The following is a 20,638-nucleotide window of genomic DNA, read 5'->3' as shown; positions in this document are numbered from 1 at the left end:
GAAAGAAACACTCAAACGTTGTAGAAGCACGTAAGTAAACATCTTCCCTGTGCCCCATTCCCAAGTCTTTTCCCTCAGAAGTCCCTTTGAATTAATTCTGTCTTATTACTCTAAATCATATGTTTATACCTCTACTTCCTAATTTATCCACTCTAAGTAATATTTAGAAAACTTTGTCTTCCAGACAAAGAATTTAGTTTACTACCTTCTCCTATATTTTTGTTATAGGTAGAAATATTTTAATGATTAAATCCATTTCCCTTGTATTTTAATAGATTCAAAGCACTTTTTTTCAAGCACTACTTCTTAATCCATCAATTTCAAGTAGTAGCCTAATTCCCCATTAAGTAAATTACTGTTTTCTTTGCTTTCCTCCACGTCTTCTCCCCCTTGAATTTCTCAGCTCCTCTCAGCTAAAACGTTACTTTTTTTTTTCACCAAAATCATTACTATTACATTGTCCAAAGTTATAATTAAATTCTCTCTTGTAACTATGGTTGTCTTTAATGCTTTATAGGTTAATTCTGAAAATCAGAAGCCAATAAGCATAATTATGTGAATATTACTTTCTGCAAAACTACGTGGTGTGCTTGGATGTGCAGAGGAAGATGCAGTCCTGTGTCACCAAACCTGTGCCATCTGATGAGAAATGTTCCAAGCATCAGCGTCACAGTGATTGCTTTATTACACTCCTTATGTTGTTTGGAATCATTTTTCAATGTAGCTTGCTTCACCTTATAAATAGCCTTCATTTCTAAATACCCTCAAACTTGAAATCTAGCTTGGTAGTTCTCAAACTTGGCTGGAGCGTGGCCTGAGCATCCTGGGTTTTTTAATTTTGCCAGGTTAATCCAACAAGTAACCAGTGTTGAGGATCCTGACGCTAATGGCAGTCAGGTCTGTAGAGTCAAAGGTAATGAAATGTATCAAATCCTTTGAAAGCAAGAGCACAAAGTAAAACCTGATATGAACTAAAGGTTTGTAGAACACTTTATTTCCTTTTTTGGTTGCAGCTGTCTCCTTCATAACCTACCACTGCTAAGACTGTTTAATAAGATGAGCTTCTCTGCACTCGGCTTGGGAGGTATTTCATTTGGTGATCTGGATGGAGAGCTGGTTCTGTTTTAAAGTCTGTTCTTAGATAGATACTTTGGGGTGTGGGGAGCTAGAAGCGTTGTAAGGAAACCATTGGGTGAGATTTCATCAGATCCCTGATATTCAGATTTATGTTTCCATAACTGATTTTTTTCCGCTTGTGTCTAAGAAATTAACATGTGTTGTGTTTCCAGCAGTTTGCAACCTAATTTCATCTAATTTCCAGGGTCAGTCGAAAAGTCGTTGTTTCTTTTCAGCCCTCCTACCAAGACACCTAGAGCGCCAGAGCCAAGCTGGTCAGCCTCGGGTTCTAGTAGGTATAGCTGGCAGTGAAGAGCGACTGGGTGGAAGCAGAGTCAGAAGAGCCCATGTGAACATACTGTCCTTTGGCTGCCTGGCTGTTAGCCTAAAACACAAGTGTGAGAGAGGAGACCGAGTTAGAGCAACCTGAGCTTCATCCTCTTTGCTTCTCATTTGAAACCAGCTACACCTTCATGGAGATTTTTCGTCCATACAGTGGTTTTGCTAAATATTGCTGCTGATACCATTTCTTCCTTTTATGCTTTTATCCTTACTTCCTTTTTAAAATCCCAGTTTTCTGAGCATTTCTCAGGCAAGCCTGAACTCTGTGTAACTAAGAAGATTTCTTTTTAGCACCAGTAATACTGCAACAGCCATCCTAGAAATTAAAACTGAGAAACTTCTCACTCATACAGTGATCGGGAAAAGGAAATCTCAGTTCCAATTTGGGAACCTTGGAATAGTAGTTGAGTAGTCTGCTAGGAAAATGACCAGACATATTGCCAAACATCAGGCAAGTGTAGCTGAAGCTTCACTATAGCAAAAAGAAAAAAATAATTTAATGTTTTACATTTTCTACATATATTTGTCCATAAGAATATATAATTTTTATGTAGTTGTTATTGTAATATCATGATACCCTGTGTAAATTCCAATTAAAGTTGACTTCAGAATTATGAAACCTGTCATAACACTCAAATGCCACTTAACAGTACCTGTCTTCAAGTCACTGTTGCCATTTTCTGATCTCTCCAGGACTTATTTCTACATCTACAATGATTTTCAAAGTTAGGTTTCATGGACCTAATTAAGCACTTGTTAGAAATGGAAATTCTCCAGCTTAACCCCAGATCTTCTGAATCAGAAACTCAGTGGCTGGGTACAGCCACCTGCATTTTAACACACCTTTCAGGTGATTTGGCTGCTGCTGCTGCTGCTAAGTCGCTTCAGTCATGTCCGACTCTGTGCGACCCCAGAGACGGCAGCCCACCAGGCTCCCCCGTCCCTGGGATTCTCCAGGCAAGAACACTGGAGTGGGTTCCCATTTCCTCCTCCAATGCATGAAAGTGAAACGTGAAAGGGAAGTCACTCAGTCGTGTCCGACTCTTTACGACCCCATGGACTGCAGCCTACCAGCCTCCTCCGTCCATGGGATTTTCCAGGCAAGAGTACTGGAGTGGGGTTCCGTCACCTTCTCCGTCAGGTGATTTGGATGCATGCTCAACTTGAGAACCACTGTTCTAGATGACAAGCTTAGCATCCCTTCTTTTGTGTTGCTAACCCTTACTTGCATAATCCCTTCATCATATTTGCTATATCTTCCCACCTTATCAGCCACACACCAGCAGAGCCACACCCATCATCACCAAAAGGTAAAGCACTACCTCTAAAATCTCACACCTCTCTTACACCTCTGAGATGATGTTTTTAGCTTCTCTGTAGCCTTCCTTTCCTTTAGTGCCATATCATCAAAATTTTGGCTACACCTGATTCTTTGCCCAGGCTCCCCTCTCATCATCAGCAGCAAGCTGGATAAGGCTATGACTCAAATTTGTTCCATCTCCCTGTTAAACTCTGATTCTTCAACCCTGCTCTTTCCCATTTAGGCTGATCTGAATCATCCTACATGCTGTCGGGAACATTCAGGATCTAATTTAACATACCAAACAAATTCATTTCAACTGTGCCTTGCTTGATGCTTAGCCATAACCTCTGGTCAGTTTCCTAGCAACTACTTCAACAACTATTCCAAGTTCCCCACTGTGAAGACCAAAATCTCCATTCCCTTATCACTCTCAACAGATGCCCTCACCTGTAATCAATGATCAACCACTGCATCTCTCCACCTCCACAGACTTGATTCCAAACTCATTCTATTTCTTTTTTGCTATCTCTTCCCTCCTTTCTAAGACCAACTCTGCCACCTGTATTTAACATTTTGTCTCATGTAGCACTGTTTCCTCTAAGTTTCTGTCCTTTCCTAATCTTTAATCTCTCCTCTGGATCCTTCTGCTTTACATTTAAACATGCCAAGCTCTTTCCTATTTGGCTAAACTCTAAGTCCCCTGAAGGCACTGGCTGTGTCTGCTTTGTTCACCCCAATCCTTGGTTCATATGTACTCAAAAAGGAATGTTAGTAGTTGAATAAGACCCTTCTTTGTCCTCATTGTTCCTGGTAACCTTTCTGTGTCTTTTTCTGACAAGCATCTTGAATGGGCACCTTTTCTTTATTGAACCCGTTTTGTTGAGGGTCACTGATATGCCCTTCAATGCCAGTATCTCCAAAGCCTTTCCCACCTTTATTTTTAACCTCTTTGTAGGGTGCTGTTATTGACCCTTTGAAACTTTGTTCTGTTTGTTCCTAGAATCCTTAGTTCATCTTAATATATATAATCATTGCTTGTCTTGGTGGCTTCTCCTCTTCATCTTCTCAAAATGAAAGATATCCTATGTTCATTCCTTGGCCCTCTCATTGTCCCTCTAAAGTGTCTCTGTGGAATTGTCCTTCAATCTACTAACATCAATTATACTCCCTGTGTGGAGAGGTCAAAACTCTCTCCAGCCTTGACTTTCCTACTAAGCTCTAATGCCACAATTTCAAATACCTGGTAGACACTCTCTGGAGTCCATCATGGCCTGAAGAAAGCAATGAGAGCCAGGTCCCAAGAATCCACTTGATTAAGTACATAAGAAGAAGTGTCTTACCAAGGCCCGCTTCATAAAGGCCTCCTGGGTTGCCTTCTTGTTTTCAGCCTTGCCACCCCATGCAGCCAGTGCACTGGCCTGCAGGGCTCGTCCGTAAGAGAAACTTAGTTTCCAGGGCTTTGGTAGAGGGCAAAGGTTGATAGCATTGAGGTTGAGAGTAGCATCCTCTTCACTCATGCCACCAGACAAAAAGCAGATGCCTGGAAGGAGAGAAGCCATTCCACTCCACTAATCTTGGCTCTGTACCCTACTTGAGAAAGCAAGCAAGGAGCCTAAAAGAAATGTCATGGCTCAATCTTTTCCCCACTTGATTTGCATGGGACTAGGTTGGAGAAATTAGCTTGCCTTTGCTGAGGCTAGCTGGGCTGAGGAGAGAAGGGATTTAGTAAATAAAAGGGCAGTGAAATGTCAAGGAAATAAATGGATTGTATGTATTTTGATGGACTCAGGATAGGTGGCATCATGGAGTTTGAGGGGGAAGTGTTGGCTACCTGTGAGATAGCAGAGATCTGTTTCATGGCTGGAAGGAGAGTCCTGGACATATGCAAATGCTTCTGGCACTCCTTCAAAGAGTGAGGACTAAGACCTCAAGTTAGAGAAGAAAGAAAATCTTACCAGGCACAGCTGCAGGAACGGTACGGTGGAGAGCTGTAACCGTGGCCATTGCCACCTGCTCTGGAGTATACTTCTTGGTGCAGGCATGTCCAGCAGTCACCATGTTGGGCTTCAACAAGGTGCCCTCCAAGTAAACGTGATGGTCATTCAGGGCCTTGTATACAGCAGCCAGGACCTGAAGGACAAAAGACCCACATAGGTGAGACCCAGAGCCAGCCATAGAGTCATCTGACCACGGCACTTCTACACTGTAGGGAAGGAGGATGAAGGAATCCCCACACATTGCTTGCCCGAAGCTTCCAACCAGCCCTCAGGCTCAATCAGGGTGATGCCTGCAAATCACAGCCAAGCCAGCCTGTCCCAGCTGCCCCTCCCCTAACTGCTCACTGCATGGACTACCCGGATGGCTCTGCTTCCCAGAAGCCCCTCACTGCTTCCTTCCCATTACTTCCTTCTGTCAATTGAGTCTGCCTTGATTTAATTTGCTGGGGACATCCAAATCATCCTCCATTCTCCATCCCTATTGAAGCTGAGTGATCATAAAAATATAAATTTTAGAGACAGGAGTGCTTTCAGAGCTCATTTCAGCCCACCTCATTTTGCAAGTGGAGAAACTGAGGACTTTCTTACGGATGTACATGGCTAATTTAGAAAGTTATATGTGAAAAAATCACCTTCTAATTACATTTTCTCATGGAAGCCTCATCTTATTTTAAAATCTCTTAAACATAATGGAAATGAGGTCCAAAAAGATAATACGACTTGCCCCAGGTCCCACAACTGGGAATATGGATGCTTAAACCCTGGCCTTGGTAATGCAGATCTGCTTTTTCGCCAGGAGTGTACCATGTGCCCCCAAAAGTGGAAGGTTTGATAATACCTCCTTACCTTCTCAACACTGCATAATGTTTCTAACCGTAGAATACCTCACATGTAACAGCTGATATATAAGTAACAACTGATACTTAAAAACAGATTTTTTTAACCGGCATTGCCATCTTTATGTTTAAGACTTACCTTCTCAGTAACATACTGGCAGTGTTCCATGTCATGGCTGCCATCGGGAATTACCTCTGGTTCAACAATGGGTACCAGACCATTCTAAAGAGAAAAATGGAGGGGACAGAATGAAGCTCTGTTCACTGGGATCTTTTCCTTAAGATATTTATAAGATCTTTTCCTTAAGATGTTTCCTTAAGATATTCCAACTGGTACAGGGTGAAGCCCTTATGGAGAAATATCATATAAATGACTTAAAGTCAATGAAAATAAATTTAATGGGATATCTAGTGAGCATCTGTGGTTTAGCCAAAAAAGAACAGTGAGGGAAAAAAAAAGTTTTCCTTGAAATGGGGTACAGTAAATGCAAACTCTATTTCTGTATATCATTCTAGAGACTATTCTACTACCTCAGAACCTATATGTCATCCTTTTAGGGCAGGCAAGCTTAAATCACCAATAAAGATGCCTCTCATATGAATTAACTAAGGAATTCAAGCAATGTTTTCAATTCTGATTGGGAAGCTCCAAGTACCCACAGTTCTGGTAACCCTAGCACTGTACCCACACGAGCAATCAGACTTAAGTTGGATCCCAGAGGCACTTTGCAACAGGTTGGAAACTTTAGCATCAAGCTACCATCCTCTAACAAATTACTTGAATTGGAAACAGATCAAGGCTGTCACCCTTGAGCTGGGGATTAAGAGGATCATGTCCTTGGCCACGGTGGGGCATAGACATGCAAATGCCCTGGCCTCAGGAGATGATTGCTTTCAAGACTCAGCTTACAGTGCTTTGGTAGAAGGCCACACTTGATTATGTTTGCCTTTTGGATTCATTTGATTCCTTGTGGAACCAAATCTTACTCTACCACACCTAGTATAAGCAGAAAAAAAAATTTTTCTAAACGCCATCAGATTATAGTGGTGAGAGAAAAGGAAGGATCATGTATGGTTACAGTAAAATTAGAAAGTTGGGCTTTGGAGAAAACTCTTGCCTACTATATTTGAGGCCAAGGGTAAGGAAGAGCACCTGCTGACAGATGCTGGCATAGCGGGCGAGGGTGTTGGCGTTTTCCTGGATAGCAAGATGGGATGGACACTGGTTGTCAATCTTCAGCACAGCACGCCACTTCCCAAAGTCAGCACCATCTTTCTTATACTGAGCACAGCGTTCAGAAAGGCCATCAAGCCCTGCAAGTCATGAGGGAGAAAGATAAGCATTTTATGTGCACTGTCTACTTTAATTCCCACAACTATTCTGCAAAGTAGATATTGCTATCTCACTTTAATGGAGACTCAGAATATTTAAGTGACTAGCCTGAGGGCATACAGTTATTAAATAGAGTAGCTGGGGCTGAAGAACAGCTGTGTGACTCTAAAACTAGTGTGATATTCACAGTTTGTTTCCCTCCATCACTTCTTTGCTTGTCTTCATTTCTGGCATATATTGGCATGATTCATATCAGTGGGCAAAATCCTCACCTTGAACGGTGGTTTCTTTGTTTGTTCCTGCAAGCGGAGCAACTCCTTGATCTAACTGTGAATATAAATAATTAACAATTAGCAGGTGTCAGGTGTCCCTGGAAAATGCAAGCAGAGCTCCTGGTGCTAAATAGTAGTTCTCATCTTTCACAAACCAAGGAGTTGAATTAGGAAGGTACATCAGTCATTGAGGGGACACAATTCAGTCCACAGTAGAAGTGAAGTTATCTGGAAAGAACAGTGTAAGAGTATCAACCCTAAGAGGATGGAAAGTATGGAAAGCACAGGCCTGGAGCTTGAGAAGCAAGAAGTAATCTGATAGCATCTGAGATGAAGAGGTGCCCGTATAAGAGCCACTGCCTTTAAATGATTCATTCATTTACTCAAGAGACATTTATCGAGCACTGCACATATCAAGCCCTATGCTATTATAGGAGTTAAGAGGAATAGGGATGCAGCCTCTACTGTCAGCATAACAGAGGCTATGGTCATGAGCCCAAGAGGCAGCAGTCTGGGTTTGAACTGGCTTCAATTTTGCCTTGCTGTGGACAAGTTATACTCCTCCCTGTAATTCTGTTTTCTTGCCTCATCTCTAAAATAGGGATAATAATTGAGTCTATCTCTAGAGGTTGTGAGGAGTAAATGAGCACCTGGAGTTGTAAGCACTCAACAAATACGGATGATCACCCTTGAGAAGTTCATGAAGTTTTGGAAGACCTAGTTACAGTAGAACAGTTAAGTGTTTTAACAGTAATAACTATCATGAACTAAATAATAATGGTGTGACAGGCACTGTTTTACAAGCTCACTTTATTTTTATAAGAACTTTATGAGGAAGGTACTATTATTCCCACTTTTAAAATGAGAAAATGGAGACACAAAGTGATTAAGTTCTTTGTAGGAAAATGGTTGAAAGAAGCAGGTACTGGAAAGGTCAAGAGGAAGATCTGCTTCTCAGTGGGATGGTGAGGATGGAAAGGAGTGAGAAGAGCAATTAGATGATGAGAGTGCTCCTCGTGTTGGCCCTGTCCCAACCTCTGTGTTGTGAGGGTGGCTGTGGTGAGATGGGAGTGAGATGTATTCACCTTGATTCCCACCACGATCCCTTTTTCCTTGAGGATGTCTCTGAACAGCTTTCCCTGGCCATCCTTCTGGTAGAGGGTCTCATGGAAGAGGATCACACCCCCGATGCTCTGGCTGACGGAGCTGTCCACAGTGAACAGGAGCTCGCGGAACTGCCGGCGGTTCTCTTCCGTGTTCTCCACCTTGATCCTTTGCAGGCGGTTCCCCATCGTGCCTACATGGGCCAGTGAAGGCAGCATAAGGAGCAGGCTGGTGCTTCCCTGCCAACCCCCTCCATACCAACCACTGATCCTCACCAGGATGGACAGCAATGCTCTTTTTTTATTCAGATCTTCAGAGCTCCTGACAATCTCATGGACAGAGGAGCCTGGTAGACTGCAGTCCATGGGGTCCCAAAGAGTTGGGCATGACTGAGTGATTCAGAGCTCCTCTCTCTTTTTTGTCTCCCCAGGGAAAGACCTGGCTGCTATCACGATGCTGGTGAGGAAGCGCAGGTGCTGGATATGTCATCGAGGTATATGCCATCATTGGGCACAAATGGGGCTGCAAGGCTCTCAGGCCTCTTTAGCTCTCCCCTGGTCCAGCCCTGATCTGACCAGATGTATAGACAGTGGAAGGAGGGGTTAGGCAGGCTCTTGACTTCTCTGACTCCTGTCATTTTATCGGGGGGCCATTGAGGCCCTCCCTTGTGTCATCCTGAGCTGCTCTCAGTCACAAGCTCTGCCCCATTCCTGACGCTGACACTTCGCTGCTCTCACCGCCCTTCCTTGGCTGGCTTTACACTGACTTCTCATCAGCGGCAGAGGTCTCATCCTGCTTACTGAGTTCCTGGCCTGCTACAGCTTGGATGTAGGACTTGAGCCTGTTCACTTGGTTTTCAGAAATCTGTCTTCTGGAATGACAAGACACAAAAGGTCTGTGCTTACTGAGTCTTCTGTTCCCCCTCCTGTGTACATAAACCTTTTTTTTCCTCTGAGAGGAGAGAGAATATGATCACGTTGCCTTTGCTAAGTGGAGAATCAGGAGGATGTTGGAGTGTGATGTTTCCTACACTCACCTACAGACTCATCTGCAGCCAGGATCCCCTTCCCATTGGCAACAATGCGTCGGGCAGTTTCTGAGAGTGCCTTCTTCTGTTCTGAAGTGAGGGCTGGAAACTGGTGGGCCATGGTCACAGGTCTGGAAAAGAGTGTAGGACAGTTAGTTGTGAATTGAACTGTGGGTCTTTCACATGGATTCATGCCCAAGACAGCATGTGTGCAGAAAAGCCCCATAGGCACCTCTGACATTTCTGGCCCATTTCTACAACTAGCTAAACAAATGAGGTCTGTTCTGTTTTGAAGCCTAACTAGTTGCAATTAGTCATAATGGATGAAGGTGGGATGCCAAATGTCATGGTGATCCTAAACAGAATGTCTTTCAGGAAATCACTGGGATGACTGATCTTAAAACTCAACCAACTAATGAGTGATCTGCTTAAATCTGACAAACAGGGATCATGGCAGTAATTGACTGTCTCTCTATTCTGTGGATTCCTGGTGCTATCAGGGGCCCTGGCTGACTTTGAGGCCAAGATAGTGAAGCTTTCCACCTCTGTGGCCATTCCTAACCTTACTCTGTTCGCCTATAGTCTCACCAGAGTATTGTCTAGGCAGCAAGCTTAGGAGGAGAAGCTGCCATTTGGCCTTGAATTTAACTTCTCTTCAGCTTTGGGACATAGAGGGTGGAGTGCGTCTCCTTTTTCTTATCTTCGACCACCTGTGAGACTATCTGGGGCAGACAGGGAGGATTTTTCCTAACCTCTGGGCTGGACATTATGCCTATGTCATGTGATGATTCCTGCTCCAGTAATTCTCAGCTTCACTGCTTTGGCAAGGACAGACTCTGGCTCAAAAATCCCCTACCCAAGCAACTTCTCAGTAGTGGTCATCTAAAGGCTGCTGTTTGCTGCCACTTAGGGCTAGTCTTGAAAATGCAAGCTCACAGGACTCTCATCTTGGATATTAGAATAGGTTGGATTATCAAAGAAAAAAATGGCAGTGAAGATTACCCTGTGGTCTCCTCCTTTCCCCTGTCTGCTCTCCCCTCATATACTCACACACAGGGTAGATGCCCTATGTCTGCTTTTTACTTCCTGGAAACTAAGGGACCCCTCACTTCTCATTCCATCCATTCAACAATGAGATAACGAGGACAAGTATTATCTTCATTAATTAATGAGCAAGCTAAGACTTGGAGAGGCTAACTGACTTGTCCAAGGTCCCACCTAGGATGAGGCAACCCCACCCAGTTGTCCTTCTCATGGCAAATCAACCTTGATATTTTCTGTGTCTTTTCAAAGCAAGCTGTCAGTATTCTATCCCTTGATAGAGAAGTCAGTGGCTACTGAACTAATTCCTGACAAGGTGTAACTGATGGCACTCACTGTGGCTACTCTCACTTCAACACTTAACCCCAAGAACAGAACCACAATGCTGTCACTGGGGTACCAGAACAGGTAGTGGGCAGTAATCACAAAGAAGATAATTTTCCAATGCCCTTTATATCCCAGCCACCCGAAGACAGTGTTCCCCCTGTTTATATATTAGTTCCTAAATTGTAGTCAGGGACTGTTAGCTTTGGACCTGATCTCCAGATCTTCATGTCAGATTTAAGACAACCTGAGGTTGGTGAACTTCAAGCCAAAGTACAAATTTTCTCTGTCAGTTTAGATTTCTCCTCTAAACTTTTCTCCTGTCATAAAGGAGTTGAAAAATACCAAAAAAAAAAAAAATGTTTCTTTAATAAAACAAAAGAAAAACATAGCCCAATAATAGCAAATGCTATTTACTGCCATGCACTCTGATAATTGCTTTACATGCACTATAAAGTGCACTCCCCACAATAATCTCAAAAGGTAGGCAGGCTTCCCCCTTTTCCATACCCTCTGCCATATAATAGATAAGAAAAAAATGTAAGATAGTTTAATTATATGTCCCAGGACAAATAGCTAATAAGGCGCATGTAGGGATAAGGAGGAATACTCCCTCTTCCACATAAACAGTGAGACTGGAGAAAGGAACTGGCCTTTAGGTGACTCTAATGTCCTTGGTGATTCCGCCCAGAGTGCCAAAAATCCTTGAGCTATGCATCATTAACCCCACACCACATTACCAATTCATAAATATCTGACACATTTACACAGAAGTAGATCAGACAGACCTGGGTTCAAGGACCAGCTCCGCCTCTTCCTCACTGGGACCATGGGCAAATTGATAACTTTTCTGAGTCCTAGCTTACTATGGATTAAATGGCTGTAATATTTGTTCTGGTTGTCTCACTGCAAGATGGATCACATGTGACCTGTGAACAACCTACTCATTGTAGTTGCTTAGAATGTATTTGTGGAATCACATAATAAACATGAGGATGCTTTTTATAGACTTTATGAAAATGTCTGGAATCAGTATTTCTATTTTTTAATGAAAAAATAACTCCCTAAGGGATTTCCATATTTCTGTTTACTACTACCAAGTGATTTTCTTCCGTCTGAGTATGCTGACTCAACTAAAAAATAAAACAGAGAAAAGGTCAAATCGAACCAATACTGTTTACAAGAAGTTAAACTTCTACAGAGGGATTAAAGTTCTGTACCACATCAGCACAAATATTGCTTCTCTGTTAATCATAAAACAGGGTCACAGGCTAATGTTCACCACTGGATGAGAGGAGGCCAGCTGGAAGCGGGTAATGATAGAGAATGATTTCTGTGTCCCTAAGCTTCTGCTTACTGAGATCTCATGCCAACTTTTTAAAAAGTGTGATAGGAAGTTGTTTACATTATATGATTAAGAAAAAATAAAGGCAAGTTTCAGAAAAGTATGCAATACATAATGTCACTCTTTTTTAAATTAAACAAAAATGGTATGCACACATACTGTTTATGGGTCTATATAAGCAGAGAATAACCACATTGAGCTTACTCCTGGGGAATGAAATAGGGTGGGGTGACTCATAGTTCACTTTATGGTTTTTTAAAGTGTTTTATTTCTCAGTGAATAAGTTTATATATTATATTATTTACTAAACATAATATATTAACAGCTATAAGTGAAAGTGTTACCTGCTCAGTTATGTCTGACTTTTAGTGGACCCATGGGCTGTACCTCTGTCCATGAAATTCTTCAGGCAAGAATACTATAGTGGGTTGCCATTCCCTTCTCTAGGGGGTCTTCCTGACCCAGGGATCAAACCCGGCTCTCTTGTATTGCAGGCAGGTTCTTTACCTGAGCCACGAGGGAAGCCCCATATTATCAGGTAATACATATGCAAATCTGGGAGAAGGTTGCGAGCACAAACATACATGAATAGAAGGTAACTACAGAAAACAGAGCTACGAGCGAACTTAGAGGTATCTGTATCAACCTTGCTGACTTTAGAGATGAGGAAATTCAGGCCCAGGAAGAATGTGTCTGATACCCCTTCTAAGTTGTGATGTTTTAGGACTGTAACTCACATTCTACTTGGCTTATGACTTGGAATTCTTTTTCCAATCCTTCTTCAGCAGAATAACAGATGAAACTCTATTATATAGTTCTTTCTGCCTTCTTTAAAGAGACTCTCTGAAAATATAATAATGTGTAAAATATCAGTATTTAACTCTTGGAGAATATAAGGGTGTAGAGAATTCATTTGCTTCTCCATGTACAAGGCAGGTGGATTTTCAAGAAGACATGAGGGGCTTATTCACTGGGAGCCCATGACTGTCAGGCACTGCATTTGGCACTTTCACATACAGATGCAGGAACATGCCCACAGCTTTGTTATGTATCTGATTCCACAGTGACAAGTCCAGTGAGATACTCTAAAGCAGCCTGATCCCTGGTGCCTTTGAACACATGTGGAGTAGCTCACAAAGAGACCTGAGTGTCGCTCTTTCCTCTAAACTGGCACCTAAACCATGGGAACCCTAGATTTACAGCAACTATACTCTGTTCCCTAACCCAGCACCTCAGGTCTAGCCTGGGCCTGGATCGTCTGCAGATGAACCTTGCTTCAAGTGATGGTGGCAGCAGAGCAGGAGCCCCTGCTGGATCCACATCAGCTAATGGAACTCTAGGTACCTATAATCTCCTAGACCCAGGGATGGAACCTGGGTTTCCTGCATTGCATGCAGATTCTTTACCATCTGAGTGACAGGGGAAGCCCCAGCTATTTAAAGAGAAGTTTATTTTAAAAGGCAACATATCCTCACAACATGCCTATTCTTCAGTTAGTAGAACAAATATGGCAAAATACATCAGCAGCTTTTGATTTTGAATATCTTAAGCTGTAGGATTTTCATACATTTTCTATAGTAGGAAATGTTATAGAAAGTATCAAAGAAGGAAAATGTTTGACAATTCATAATCAAAGGACAACTATGCTCTGTGATGCCTGTTCCATTTTCTCATTTGAGCCGTGGGTGCAGACGAAGGGAAAAACAAGCCAAGAGTTCATTTCTGTGACAAAGAAACTTCAGTGCAAGTATTAATAGGTGTGGGAAGAGAATGAAGAAAATTACAGAAGGAGATAGATATGTAAATAAATCACTGGAATAAGCAGCTGTTATGCAGGGAGCAGAAATGAGCACGCATTTAAAAAACTGAGTAGAATCTAACCAAATAGGACTATTCACTCTGCTTCCCCTAAGCCAAAGACTCAAAAGAGCCCTCTTACAGGGACTGCTGGTAACTGGATCAGTCTGGATCTACCAGAACGGGTAGAGAGGAAAACAATCATTTCAGCAGATCACCACACTTTCAGCCACCATCACACTTTTCCTGAAAACAAAAGCCAACAAACGTTCCTCTCTGAGCTTAGTGCTATCACTAACCTCTGACTCCCTGGTATTCTCCAGGTAGACAAAGGAGGTTCTTTACTTACAGTTTGAGAGAGGAGAGTCCTCTTAGATCTATCAGAAGCTGTGGATGAGGCAGCAGCTGCCAAATAGGATGAACTTTCGGCAACACCCAGTTTTTATAGACTTCTCACCCAAGTTGGGTTCCCCCCCCACCCTAACTTTTAGCCTCTCCTTCCCACCTTGGCCTGGTAGAGAGGTGTTTAACCAATAACTCTGATTGGCTCATAAACAGCCAATCCTTCTAATCATGCTCACACACCCTCTGTGCTCAGTGTTAATTAACACTATAAGGGACATCTGGAGCCCTCGTAGTTCTCAATCCAGATTCTCTATCTTACAAATGAGGAAACACAGACAAAGGATGAGGAGCAGTCAGGCACCGAGTAGATGACTGGGCTCTGGAGTCCACCAAGGAAAACTGGGAAGCATGCTAGCTCAGCTCCAGCACTTACACACACATGACCTTGGTCATGATTATTTTCACTTCTCTGAGCCTGAACTTCCTCCTCTGTAAAGTGGGATCTGAACTTCACAAAAGCATTGAGTCTGTAAAGTGCCTGCATAGAGGAGACACTCAAAGATCCTTCCCAGTGCCTCAAACCAAGCTGGGCTCCCCGATGCTTTTAATGTCAGAACACAATGTCTCTTTAGTCTCATTCTCTCTCAACCTTTATATTTTTGTCTTTAAAGTTGGTAAAAACTAGAATAAAACTCAAAGTGACTGATGTAAGCCATCAGCTCCCCTAGTTACAGCACTGTCTGAGGACTAGTTCATTCTACAGCGTTTTTGGTTTTTTTTTTTTTCCTCTGAGCATTAAACCCAAATCTAATTCAAGAGAAGGCAAATAAAAATAGTGTATGCTTCCTAAGTTAAATAATGAAAGAGGCAAAATTTGTGGGGAAATCTAAAAATAACGCAATGATCATGATCACAGGTAAAGTATAATTCTCAGAAACATTCTCCTTTGAAATAACTCATAACATAGGAGGAAAAAACCCTCAAAACCAAAGTGCTCTGTGGTATACAGTGCAATACTATAGTGAGGGAAATACCCATGAAACGAAGGGGAAAGAAGCAGAGCACTGGGTTTAGAGTTTAGGCTCAGACAGCTTCTAAAGGTGGAAAGTGTTACACACTGAATGTGACTACTGAAGGAAACTGAAATGTTTGAAACACAAATTTGAGGCTCATTTGTCTAGGGAAGTTTGGCCAAGGGCTGTCCTAAGGATAACCGAGGGTTAAATCACGGAAAGTTCTCATCAGCTCTGTTGACTTCACCGGCCTCCCCAAGGCACACTTCCTGGTGCTCATTCAAACACCTGGTGCTTGACTTATCAGACTAGGATGACTGATCTTGAGACATGTTGAAGTTTCATCAAATTTGACTTTTGTCAGAGAAGAAAGGAGGAATAAGAGGTGGATGATGATGAAAGAATAGAAAGTGGGGTTAGTAATAGTTGTTGGGCATCAGGGCTGGGGTGGTCAGAACTGTGACTGGAACATTTTACCCACTGGGAAATTTATGGTAGAGATAATTTTCCACAGACTACTAGGACTAATTATTTTTGTTGTAATAATGACAACAATAACAATAATAATAGCTCTTTTTGAAGTTTTATGATGCACTTGATTCTTTTCATGTATGATCTCTAATCTAGCGCCTCTCTCAGGAAAGGTTTATTAGCCCCACTTTCTGGACAAGGAAACTCTGGCTCAGAGAGATTAAGTAACTTGCCTTAAGTCACAGGAAAGGTACACGGAGTACTTGTCTCACTCCAAGTCAGGGCGAGCTGCTTACGTTTTGGTGACCTCAAACTGCAGAGATTCGCTCTCTCCCTCTCCACCTCCCAGCAGTTTGTACCCTTGGACATTAAATCTGCATTAATCAGGGAAGAATGGCTTGCGTTTGCAGACCAAGGTGGCCCTGATCTGCTGAGCGTCGCTTCACGTGAACAGCAGAGTGGCCAGGCATGACGGAGGTGCATGAATTCATCTGCCCCCGAGTGGTGCCGCCTGCTGCTGCTCCATGGCATCAGCATTTGGCCACCTCCACGGTCTGACGTGCAACTGAAGCTCAAAGTTCAGGAAAGCAAGAGTGACGCTTACTGGATCTTATAGAACCAGCAACTCCTGTGAAACACAGACTGTTTACAGGTTTTTTGAGTCTCTTAACTCAGTAAAATATTAAAATTGAGATGTCATGATATGTGAACTTGGAGGCTGTGGAACATTGTGGAATCTCCCAATCTCGTTATTCCTCAGTTTCACTATCTGTAAAATGAGCTGGTAATGCCTCCATCAGAAACTGATTATGAAGATGAATGAAATAGCATACAACTAGGAATTTAGTACAGTTATTTCACTAAATAACTGGATCTGAATACATAATTCTGAGTTAGAGGCCTCTGACTGCAGACTCTTCTCATAGGCAATAATAAGATGGCATCATTCCAGATCATTACTTTCAAAACCTCCAACAACTGCCTAATTTCTTTCACTCTTTCCCCACTCTGGATACTTCTAGCCTGAATACGATTTTACATGAGTTAAATGAGCTCATGCATAGTATGAGGTCTGGGTCTACAAACTTGCACATGCAAATAAATCTTGTGTTTCTCAGGTTATACTCACTGTAGGATTAGTAATGTTATGGAAAAAGAACTTTGCAAAATGGGGCCAAATCTTCATAGTGCAAGGAAGAAGCGGGGATGGAATTTGTCTGTGCCAGGTGCTAGCTGCAGCATGAGGGAACTTTCGCTGCACACTTGAACTCTTAGGTGCTGCATGTGGGATCCAGTTCCCTGACCAGGGATCAAACCTGGGCCCTTGCAGTGGGAGTGCGAAGTCCCAGTCCCTGGACCGCCAGGGAAGTCCCTCAACATATTTTAAAACATCTTTCCTAACTTGTAGGACAGACATTTCCTTGTGTATTACAACCCGCTTTGGTGGCTGGGATGAGTTCAGGACCCTGAAAGCAGCAGTGACTATTTTGGTCCCAGTTACAGGGCAGTGTTATCTCAGCATAGTTCACAAAATTGTTACTGAGGTTCTGGATGAATAGCACTTTGTTCGCTACAGGGACTTTTCGTAGAGGATACACGTTTGTAGCAAATATAAAATGAATAAGACTGGTCTGTTCTCAAGAAACTTATAATCTAAGAGGTGGGAGGAGCAGGTTGAGGTCAGAATCAAATCAAACCAAGTAGTAAGAAAATGTATATGAAAGTATCAAGAGATAGTTGTAGTGGTGGCTGTTACCGCAGGGCTCATGAAAGACTCTATAAAATACACAGATCAAAAGCCTAGACATTCTGGACTTTTACAAGTCATGTTCCATATCAATTGACTCAGCCCATCAGACTGTAGAACCTATGTGGGTTGGGGCAGTGACACCTTGCTGCTGTCTTCCCAGCAATCAGCACCATGCCTAAAACACAGTAGGCACACACTCAATGTTTGTGAATACATGAATTAATAAATACATGAATCCTTTCCTATCCATGTCAGAAAAGTCTAGAGTAACTGTCTGATAATTCCTATCTCTGAGAACTTTGAAATCATTAAGGGGTAGAACATAACCATTACTTTCTTCTAAGACTGTATTAGATTCTGAAAGTTCTTCTATCATTGTTTACTGGAATTTCACAGGCAACCAGGCTGCAGCTCCCTTAAAGGGTACACATGAACCACAGCCCCATCTCCCCTTTTAAAAAAGTGTGGTAAAACAAACATAATATAAAATATAGCATCTTTAAGTGTTCAGTAGTGCTCATTAGTGTTCGATACAGTCACACTGCTGTGTATCCAATCTATAGAACTCTTCTCATCTTACAAAACTAATACTTTGTATCCGTTAGACAACCATTCTCCACTTCTCCCTCTACAGCCCCTGGAAACTATCTTTCTACCTCCTGGCTCTGAATTTACTCTAGGTATCATACAAGTGGAATGATTTAGTTTTGTATTTTTGTGACTGGCTTATTCACTTAGTATAATACCCTCAAGTTTCATCCATGTTGTAGCACATGTCAGATTTTCCTTCTTTTTAAAGGCTGTATAGGACTTCCCTGATGGTTCAGTGGTTGAGAGTCTGTCTGCCAGTGCAGAGGATATGGGTTCAATCCCTGCTCTGGTAAGATTCCACATACCCCAAGGCAACTAACTCCGTGCTCCACAGCTACTGAACCCACGCGCCACAGCTACTGAGGACCTCATGCTCTAGAGTCTGTGCTCTGTGACAAGAGAAGCCACTGCAAAGAGAAGCCCAGAGACAGCAATGAGAGAAATGAGAGTCCTGCTCTCTGCAATTAGAGAAAGCGCGCGCTCAGTAACAAAGACTCAACACAGCCAAGAATATTGTTTTTTAATTTTTAAAGGCTGCATAATATTCCAGTGTGTGTACACATATCATATAACACATTTATAGATATAGGTTATAGATATAGACATAGATAAGTATAGATATCACATTTTGCTATTTTATTCATTGGTCTCTGGACACTTGAGCTGCTTTCACCTTTTGGCTATTTTGAATAATGCTGCTATAAAAATGGGTGTGCACATATCTAAGATTGTGCTTTCAATTCTTTTATGGTCCCTTTATTAATGTAACAACTTGACTGAAAGAGAATTCACATGCCATACAATTCACTTGTTTAAAGTGTACAATCCAATGATATTTGGTATATTCACAGGGTATTACAGGTCAGCTTATGAAAGACATGTGGTGGGTTTTCAAAAAGCTCAGAATCTGAGGGTATAAACTCAGAGCACCAGAATGAAGCCCAGGGTCAAGAGCCACTGGGTGCAGCAGATGTGGGGATGGAAGAGTCAGGGATCATCTTTCATTTTCTCATGGTGAATTTTTTCTGTATCATTATCATGCTTGCTGCTGCTGCTGCTAAGTAGCTTCAGTCGTGTCCGACTCTGTGAACTCTGTGTATTTTAGGAAGACTGGAGTACCTGTGTATGTTCATATATCCCAGATGAATAAATTTAAAGCAATCCAAATTCTAGGGTTTAGAATACCACTACCTTGAGACTACAGAGTAAAATTGAAACTGAAATATGATTTTTTTTTTAAGTTTTCTGTTTTCTTGTCTGAAGAAGAGCGTTTGTACAGTTAGGATGCTGTAGAAGCAAAGTGAGCTGGAAAGAATGCACTGGAGAATTTCAGAACTGCTGAGTAACCAGTACTTATCTGATAGGAAAGTTACTCTGTGGTCAGCAGTGACCACCACTGTTAATTTTCCCCAGTCCCTCACAGTGGGTTGTTTACTGCTTTGTCAGTGTTTTCTCTTGGTCTTTTGCTCAATCATCTCAAAGTCCATTTTTTCTCTCACTATCTAATCAGAATTATCAGTCACTTATGTCATTTATGACCTCCAGCTTAGTATTTCTTTCACTCTCCCTTATCTCTTTAGTAAAACTACCTAGTGATCTAACTGCACCCCTGACTAGCCACGGGACTGAAGGAAATCACGTTCTTCCAGCCTGCCTTCCCTGATGTGGAAAGTGGATCCAGTGATACTATGCCTGTCTACCAACTTTACCATTTTGTTGCACTAATTGAACAATAGCATCTAAATAAGTGCTTGGAATATCATAACCCTAAAGGAATTAGAAAGGGTAGTAAACCATGAAGTCATGGAAGCAGACATCACACTGCTCTGCAGCATGTACACACACACACACACACACACACACACACACACACACACACGAGACTCAGAAAACAAGGCTCTGGCCTTAGCTCTACCCTGAATAGACAAATAACATGGCCCAAGAAAGCGCACAGGCATTTGTTGAGCATTTACTTCTTACAGGACCTTTTCTAGGCACTTCAGGTAGAACACTTCATTTAATCCCCACTACATCCATCACCAGGGTAGGCAGCGTTTTAGGGGACAGAGTTGATCCTGTCTCTGGCTAGAGTTCTTACACCATTAGCAAAGCATCAGGAAAAGGACTGAGATACAGATCTGTGACTCTAAAGTCATCCTGGGACCTTGAGCTCATGATCTGCACAGTGAAGGAGGGGGTCACTTCTAGCTCTAATATTCCGAGGTCTTGTCCCCTGAAATTGCATGTGTTTTACACACACAGTTGTCCTAAAACAAAGGAAATGATTTTAAACAGCAAGATGAGAAGCTTGAATAAGACCATAGAAAGTTTTCTTTGGGGAAGTATTGTTGAAATGGGTTATTTATTGACTAGAGTTTCTCAAAATACTGCTGTGTATGAAAGAAACTGGTTGGTTCTAATCCTTTGTCTCTTATTTCCCTGCTCTTTGGGTTTGTTTTATCCCACCTCAGCAGTCTTTTGGAATGAAAAGTGCCAGACTGACCAGATCCAGAATCACATTTTCCATAAAAGCGGAACAAAAGGCTCTGACACTGAGGGGCAGGCAGCCAACCAGCATATGCAGATGATAGGCCAGTCAGTGGCTTAGTGGCCACTTCAGTGCCACCTACC

At 42.3% G+C, this 20,638-nt stretch overlaps 1 protein-coding gene across 2 annotated transcripts; it reads right to left on the bottom strand.

Annotated features, from left to right (window-relative positions):
• Positions 1-967: 967 nt before the first annotated feature.
• ALDOB (aldolase, fructose-bisphosphate B) lies at positions 968-14,650 on the bottom strand. Of its 2 annotated transcripts, XM_069575549.1 has the most exons (10): positions 14,187-14,635; positions 12,778-12,883; positions 9,340-9,461; positions 8,285-8,496; positions 7,200-7,254; positions 6,748-6,908; positions 5,734-5,817; positions 4,717-4,891; positions 4,102-4,301; positions 968-1,501 (listed from the first exon to the last, which is right to left on the bottom strand). In XM_069575549.1, the coding sequence occupies exons 3-10, from the start codon at positions 9,449-9,451 to the stop codon at positions 1,406-1,408; spliced, it is 1,095 nt and encodes a 364-aa protein (XP_069431650.1). In that variant the 5' UTR covers positions 9,452-9,461; positions 12,778-12,883; positions 14,187-14,635; the 3' UTR covers positions 968-1,405. The 2 variants fall into 2 exon arrangements, with proteins under 2 accessions (XP_069431650.1, XP_069431649.1); XM_069575548.1 differs by lacking the exon at positions 12,778-12,883 and having other exon boundaries at positions 14,187-14,650.
• Between the last annotated feature and the right edge of the window lie 5,988 nt (positions 14,651-20,638).

This window comes from Ovis canadensis, chromosome 2, assembly GCF_042477335.2.
Source record: "Ovis canadensis isolate MfBH-ARS-UI-01 breed Bighorn chromosome 2, ARS-UI_OviCan_v2, whole genome shotgun sequence".
NCBI classification, from domain to species: domain Eukaryota; kingdom Metazoa; phylum Chordata; class Mammalia; order Artiodactyla; family Bovidae; genus Ovis; species Ovis canadensis.
This window is presented reverse-complemented; position numbering and strand designations above follow the sequence as displayed.

What these genes read in the sequence shown, in the direction of transcription:
- ALDOB (XM_069575548.1), bottom strand. Translation starts at nt 9,451, where the DNA reads ATGGCCCACCAGTTTCCAGCCCTCACTTCAGAACAGAAGAAGGCACTC. An exon ending in GGCTGCAGATGAGTCTGTAG is followed by an intron (nt 8,497 to 9,339) that starts GTGAGTGTAGGA and finishes TGGCCCATGTAG; the next exon opens with GCACGATGGGGAACCGCCTG. An exon ending in GCCAGTATGTTACTGAGAAG is followed by an intron (nt 4,892 to 5,733) that starts GTAAGTCTTAAA and finishes TTTGTCCTTCAG; the next exon opens with GTCCTGGCTGCTGTATACAA.